The sequence below is a fragment of the Triticum dicoccoides genome, chromosome 1A (genome assembly GCF_002162155.2).
Source record: "Triticum dicoccoides isolate Atlit2015 ecotype Zavitan chromosome 1A, WEW_v2.0, whole genome shotgun sequence".
In the NCBI taxonomy this organism is placed as follows: domain Eukaryota; kingdom Viridiplantae; phylum Streptophyta; class Magnoliopsida; order Poales; family Poaceae; genus Triticum; species Triticum dicoccoides.
Genome location: NC_041380.1, coordinates 43,101,981 through 43,109,093, shown reverse-complemented (window position 1 = coordinate 43,109,093; position 7,113 = coordinate 43,101,981). Strand labels below are relative to the sequence as shown.

The 7,113-nt window shown below is 52.6% G+C and overlaps 1 protein-coding gene across 2 annotated transcripts; it reads right to left on the bottom strand.

Moving 5' to 3' along the window:
- Positions 1-1,923: 1,923 nt before the first annotated feature.
- LOC119361848 (WEB family protein At5g16730, chloroplastic-like) lies at positions 1,924-6,146 on the bottom strand. 2 transcript variants are annotated; one of them, XM_037627011.1, is made up of 3 exons: positions 5,858-6,146; positions 5,030-5,372; positions 1,924-4,931 (listed from the first exon to the last, which is right to left on the bottom strand). In XM_037627011.1, the coding sequence occupies exons 1-3, from the start codon at positions 5,878-5,880 to the stop codon at positions 2,265-2,267; spliced, it is 3,033 nt and encodes a 1,010-aa protein (XP_037482908.1). In that variant the 5' UTR covers positions 5,881-6,146; the 3' UTR covers positions 1,924-2,264. The 2 variants fall into 2 exon arrangements, with proteins under 2 accessions (XP_037482908.1, XP_037482901.1); XM_037627004.1 differs by lacking the exon at positions 5,858-6,146 and having other exon boundaries at positions 5,030-5,527.
- Between the last annotated feature and the right edge of the window lie 967 nt (positions 6,147-7,113).

Genomic DNA, 7,113 nt, shown 5'->3' with positions numbered 1-7,113 from the left:
ATAGCAGCAGTATTTCTCTCTCTCTACGTGACCAAACGTCATCACATACCAAGATATATTTCTGCTGACCTGAGCCATACATCAGTTTCATGATGAAGTAAGTAGTCTATATATCGTTGCATAATCAATGGGTTTCTTGGCCATAATGGTGTTACAAACATTTTTTGCTGCAAGTGGATTCCATGACAGTGATGAAGCAACTGACCGTATGCCAAATGCCACTTTATATGACAACTATTGCAGGAAAGTTTTGACCAGGATGTGTGAAGCAAGTAATGAAGTCCAGGTGGTATGCCTTTGGCGTGATGAAGGAGGCAGGGACGAACCTTGGAGATTGCTGTCGAGCCATTTGGACTGCCTGGTGCGGATGTGGCTCGCCCACCACCACGAGTAGGCGTTGCTCGCCGCGCGCTGCAGCATCCTCCGCGGCGCTTGTTCAGCTGCCGGTTAGCCAGCCCCTCCTCCTCCAAGATCGCTTCCCTGTTTCACCTCCTCTTCCTGTGGACAGACACAGGCCTGATCAGTGTGCAAGCATGAATATAATGGGACCCTGCTGATGATCATCACTGCTGTTGCAGGCAGGACAAGATCAAAGTGCAGGACTCAACTGAAAGGCCAACAATGCGCACACATTGGCTACATTTGCTGTGGGCTGTATGCCATTTTCGGAAGAAGGCGGCGTGGCGCGGCAATGGCGGAGAGGGGGAAGAAGAACAGAGACGGAGAGCAGGAATGCGATGCTAGCAATCTTCCTGCAGAGATGCCATTGTGCTTGATTGGAATTTGAGCGGAAGCGAGCAGTAGGTGGTAGTGGAAGAGAAGTGGTGGTGATGGCATGGTGCAGGGCTCGGGGAGGTCTAGTCTCTGAGATGTGGGCCCCGGCCTCCCGGGAGTGTGTGCTGTCCTGGGTCGCGGCCTGTGCTGCTGCTCGTGCTCGGCACGTCGGCGGGCATGTGCACGACGTTGGGCCAGAAGTAGCTCTGAGATGGGCCGTGGGCTCAACCTGTGCCTTTGCCTTTTTTTTTGTGTGCATGTCTTTTCCTTTTTCCTTTTCTTTTGCAGAATTGGTGTCAGTAGCAAGTTAAAGCTGATGGAAACAGATAAGGTGTTGTTTTATTCTTATAAGAAATTTCTTATAGACAGCTGCTTCCTCACCTGCCTATGTTTGATATTTTATTATCTGCAATGGCCAAATTTATTTACATTCCAGACATGCCACAAAACAGAGTGTATTCACACACACACACACACCAGCCCACTAGGCAGTCCGAAGAACACATTATTATTATTATTATTATTATTATTATTATTATTATTAAAACTCCATAATTCTGAAAGAAAAACAATAATAGAAACACTGGGAAGCAAATGAATGCTGCTCTCATATCATTTGATACTTTACACCCAGCCAGGATGCAATTATGCAACAGTTAAAGGCCACATGGGTGCATGTGACAAAACCCACCCACCCAGCCCCATCATCAAATCACAGCTATTTTAGCTGTACCACCTCCAATATAAATATAAATACATCATTGTCATTTCTTTTCCACGCACCTGATTCGGTCGATGCCACCTTCCCAAGCAACCAAGATTAGGAGGGTCCAACCACACCCAAAAAGCAAGTAAATAAAAAGGTGCAAAAAATAAAGCCAAATCAGATCAACCCATCTCAACCGTTGAAAAAACAAACCATGGATGGGATGGCCAACATCTCAACAGACATGGTTAGAATGCCAGCAGCAGGCATGTGAATACTATGCTTTATGCCAACAGACATGATTAGAATAGCTAACAACAGATCATGCCAACAAGCATGATGTGGTTAGTTATAGTATTAGGGTTTATCACCCACTGGTAACATCACATCAGATCACATCACATTATAGTAGAGGTGCATCACATGATATGAGTGACATCAGCTTGCCATAAGGAGCTACACAGTTTTTAATCAGGAGGATTAGTAGGGGCTCTCCATCTGGTTACAAGCAAACGGCCACAAATCGTGTAGATAATAATAGCCACAGCCATAGGGCAAAGAACAGGAGGTCCAGCTTATAGAAAAAAAAAGAAAGAGAAAAATGGAAACACCCACAAAGCTACTGCAATCACCGCAAAAGTACAGGCGTCGACAGTATAAAATTACACGTGGAAATTAAGCACACTACCTTGCTGTCATCAAACAAGAAGAAGAAGAAAAGAAAGATCAGAGTAATAATAAACACCAATAATAGTACATGTGTTTTTCTTCTGTTCACCTGCTACTACTTGCTGTTCTTCTTTTTCAGTAGGTTACCAAACTTCTTCAGCAGGGGCTTGTTCTTCTTCTGCGGTTTCGTTGTTGTTGTCGGGGACATTGCGACTTTGCTGGTCACCTCTGCTGATGCTGCTGTTCCGTTTGCGTGTTCGGTGCTGCTGTCCTCCTTGGAGGACAGGTCGTCTTTCGACGATTCGGTTTCTTGTTTCACATCTGCCTGCAGCTGCTTCTCGACAACTTTGTCGCTCTCGTGTATCGTGGTGAAATCACCTTTTGCTTCCTGCTGTTCGACCTTGCTGTCGTGTTTCTCTTCCCCTTGGTTCATGTCGCCGTTGGAGTTCCCATTGGCGACGATGAGTTCCATGCTCGGTTTTTTGTCACTCTCTCCTTCCGTATCTTCAGTTTCTGCAGCTGTCTCGGCAACTTCACGCGCTGAACTGTGTACCTCATCCACAACCACTAGCTTCTCTTCCTCCTCAGGATGCTTCTTTTCCATGGCTTCAGCAAGCAAAGCAGACAATTCCTCTATCTTCTTCATGGCGTCGGCCTCTCGCAACCTGAATTCATCGTTCTCCTGGGTTAAGCTCTGCAATGCGTTCTCTTTATCAAGCAACCTATCCTTCAGTTGCAAACTCTCAGACATTGCCTCCTGCGCAGCCTTGTTAGCTTCAGCAACCGCTGATTCCATGTGTGCTAGCTGCTCTTGAAGGCCCTCTTTCTCAGCCTTTACCTCCTGAACAGCCTTGTTAGCTTCAGCAACTGCTGACTCCGTGTACAAGAACTTCTCTTGAAGATCATCTTTCTCAGCCTTTACCTCCTGCACAGCCTTGTTAGCTTCAGCAACCGTTGATTCCGTGTGCATTAGCTGCTCTTGAAGATCCTCCTTCTCAGCCTTTACCTCCTGCAAGGCCTTGTTAGCTTCAGCAACCGCTGATTCCGTGTGCATTAGCTGCGCTTGAAGGTCCTCTTTCTCAGCCTTTACCTCCTGCATAGCCTTGTTGGCTTCAGCGACCGCTGATTCCGAGTGCATTAGCTGCTCCTGAAGACCCTCTTTCTCGGCCTTTACATCCTGCACAGCCCTGTTAGCTTCAACAACCGCTGATTCTGTGTACAGTAGCTTCTCCTGAAGTATCTCTTTCTCCTCATTGACAGTTTGGAGTTCGTGCTCTGCATCTCGCAATGATGCTCCTACCCTGTCGGCTTCTGCTTTAAGAGCGGCAATTTCTTCCTCCGACTGCTTGTTTGATCTGACAATCTCAAGCTCCTTAGCTTCGCATTCTTCTCTATACTTGCTCACCTCAGCCTCCAATCTTCCGACGGTATTCCTTAAACAAGTGATGTCATAGTGTGCCTCCTCAATCATTACCTCATAGTTCTCTTTGGTACTATTTAGGGACATCTTGAGATCGCCAATCTGAGCGAGAGCGTGCTCATAATCATCTTCTTTCTTCAGAAATCTCTCGTGTGCTTCCTCTGCTTTGCCAGATGCCTCACTCAACGCAGCAGTGAGATCCTCAACTGACTTTCTTTCTTTCTCCTCTCTGTCCCTAGCATCATTCAACTCATTAATGAGCTTGATTTTCTCCTCTGTCAGGCTTACGATATTTGCATTAGCAGTCTTCTCATTGTTTAAAGCCTCCGAGGCCACTTCTTCGGCAGCCTCAAGCTTGTTTTTCAGAACATCTATTGTTGTCTGCAGCCCAAACAACTCCTGCTGAGAGGCGTCCAGGTTCTCGCTGGATTCGTTGATTTCTGTTGAAAGCCTTGCCACCTCAATTTCCAGTGCTGTTGTCTTTCCTTTCAGCACTTCCATTTCAGATTCTCTGTCCTGTAAAATAGACAGGGTCTTGTCCAATTCTTCTTCTGTGGAGATAAGGGTATCGCTTTTGGCCTTCTCGGAGAGAGTAGCCTCCTCCAGTTCCATTTCAAGTGATCCAGCCTTGTTCTTCCATTCCTCAAACTGCTGATGGACTTCTGACTGGGCCTTCTTTGCATCAGCCAACTGTGTTTTAAGCTCCTCGGTCAGTTTCTCCATGTCGGCCAACCTCTCCTCAAGAACTCTTGCCTCCTCTAGTTTGCCTTTGAGAACTGAAATCTCAGATTCCAGATTCTTCACAAACTCCTCCCTTTCACGGTTTTTACTCTCCTCAACCGCCGCACTGGAATCAAGCAATCCTTTCAAGCGGGTGACTTCGCCGGAGAGGATCTCCACCTTGTCCGCATTGACCTCGGCGATCTTCATGGCATCGTCTGCGTGGCCAAGCGCGGCCTTCTTGGCCTCGTTGGCCATAGAGAGCTCGCGCCTGAACCTCTCGAGCTCCTCCGTGGTGGTGACCAGCGTCTCCAAATCCGCGGCGTGCTGGCTGCGCACACTCTCCACCTCCCTCTGCCACTCCTCATCCCTCTTCTGCGACTCGTCGATGCCGGCCTGCTCGAGCTCGTCGGCGCGGAACTTCTCGATCTCGGTGGCCTCCTCGGCCCACCTCTTGGCCATGAGCGCGTCCTGGAGCTTCTCGTGTATCTCATCGGCCACCCTCTTGGCCTCGTTGAGCTCGCCGACGAGGCGGTCCTTCTCGCCGACGACGAAGGAGAGCTGGTCCTTGGCCTTCTTGAGGTCCTCGTGCGCGGACTCGAGCCGCGACTGCAGCTCGATCTCCCTCCGCAGCTGCTTCTGCTGCAGCCGTCGCAGAGAATTCGCAAGTCAATTTCCGGCAAAGGCACGTCATTTTCACCCTGCCGACAGCGTAAAGTTTGTGGTGAAGTGAGACTCACGTCGGGGGGAGGCGTGCCGATCTTGGGCACCCGGCGCTCGGCGACGGGCTTGGCGTCGGCGGATCTCGGGGAGCGGTCGAAGGAGAGGCGCGGCCGCGCCGCCGCGGCGGCCGGCGGCGAGTTGGGCTCGGACCTGAAGGGCCCGCCGGTGTTGCCGCGCGAGCCCCGGGGCGTGGACGGCGTGCCCCCGCCGGTGCCGGTGCCGGTGCCGGCGGTTGTGCCCCTCCTGGTGCCGCCCGGGGTGGAGGGGCGGTAGCCGGAGGAGGGCGTGGAGGGGCGATGGCCGGAGGAGGGCGTGCTGGGCCTGGTCCTGCTGCCGACGGGCGACTCATTCGGCCCAGATCTGCAAACAAGAGCGCACCGCCATCGATTAGAGCTTCCAACCTCTTCCACATCCACCAGCACGAATTGCAAAATGCAGGAGCGAATCCGAGCGCATAAATAAACCACAAGCAAAATCAGCCATGGCTCTGGGAGCGCCATTGGAAGAGGAAAAATGGAGGAAAAAATCGAAACTGCCAGACGGACAGGCGGAATTAAGTGGATCAAGAAGCAGTTCCGGGTGACGGCAGAGGCAGGCGACGGGAACTGTCGGTTCCGAGACGCTCGCCCTCGCCCGAGTCGCCGCCGCGGAACGGCGGGGAGCAACGCGGAGGGGGGGTGGAGTGGCGGCGAGATCCGCCGCCGCCGCCCCCGCGGGGATGGATAGAGAAGAGAAGAGGATAGCACCAACCAACCAACCAGCCCAAAACCGAAAAGCCAACCAAGAAGCGCAGCCAGACAGAAATGGCAGAAATGACAGAAATGGAGGAGGAGGGGAGGACGCACCTTGATCTGGAGGAGGGCAGCATTGTGCGCGCGCGCGGGCGGGCGGGCGGGGGAGCAGCGAAGCGGCAGAGCGGGGAGGGGGGAGGTGAAGAAGAAGGAGGGGGGAGTGGAGGAAGGAAGCGACGGGGGTGAAGGGGAAGTGGAAGTGGGGGCGTCGGCCACACCCACTGCGCCTGCGCCTGCGCCTGCGACTGCGAGCGGGGGAGCGACGGGCGAAAAGGCTGCAAAGGCCAAAGGCAAAGCGCACACCCCAAAGGCAAAGAATGGGGGGAAAAAGAGCAGATGCTACACTACATCTGCAAACAAATATTACTACTGGTGACGCTATTGTTGGTGGCCGGTTGGTGCGCGCTAATCAGCGTCCCTGCGCGGGAGGGAGGTCACACTGCTAACGCTGCCAACGCGCTCGGCACGGGGGCGGACGGGGACGCTGGGGCAGCACCGCGCTTCTTTCTCGCCTCGCGCTCACCTACCGATGGCGACGCCGGCACCACCGCGGGGTTGCCATGGATGGATGGGTGATTGGTTGGGGCCTTGGGGGGAGGTAGAAAGTGTGGCGTATCGGCAGGAGTGGAGCGCCGCTCGCTCGCCGTCCTTCCGGTAGAGGGTAAAGTGCAGGTTGATGCTGCTACTTTTCCTTCCATGTATGGATGTATGTGCGTGTGCGCTTGGGACGATCGTCGTGACCATGACGCCGACCGACCGCCCGACGTAGTACTTTCTCTACGTACTGCTTTTGTCGCCGTTGCAACAGCGGCGACTACGTCGCAGCAGCTACCCCTTCACGGTGGGTCTCTCTCTTTAGCTAGCTGCGTGACGCCGACTTGACCGATGCACTGTGCGAGCGTGGATCAGGGAGCTCGTCCGCCTACCTTGAGCCATCGCGCGCGGGCGGCTAAGCTTCCGCGCACTCCATCACCCCACCTTCATTTTTTCTTTCTTTCTTGATACGCCATGTCACTTGACTGAGACTTGGTTAAATCTTAGTCGTTTGAGATAAAGTTATTTCATATATGGACAGCGATATTTAGCAACAGTGTGCCCGATAGAAATTTTACCTTACCTGTCGATCACCCGCCAGCTAACCAGGCCAATCACCCCGCCAGCTAACCAGGCCGACCACCCCACCAGCTAACAAGGCCGATCGCTGTACAAGGCCCAACAGAAAATGCCATCCCCCCACGACGCATTTTTCAGATAGCAACTTTTCCCCACCACCCACACGCCCCTCCCCACCACCAACACGCCCCTCCCCA

What these genes read in the sequence shown, in the direction of transcription:
- LOC119361848 (XM_037627004.1), bottom strand. Translation starts at nt 5,512, where the DNA reads ATGGCGCTCCCAGAGCCATGGCTGATTTTGCTTGTGGTTTATTTATGC. An exon ending in TCGGCACGCCTCCCCCCGAC is followed by an intron (nt 4,932 to 5,029) that starts GTGAGTCTCACT and finishes CGACGGCTGCAG; the next exon opens with CAGAAGCAGCTGCGGAGGGA.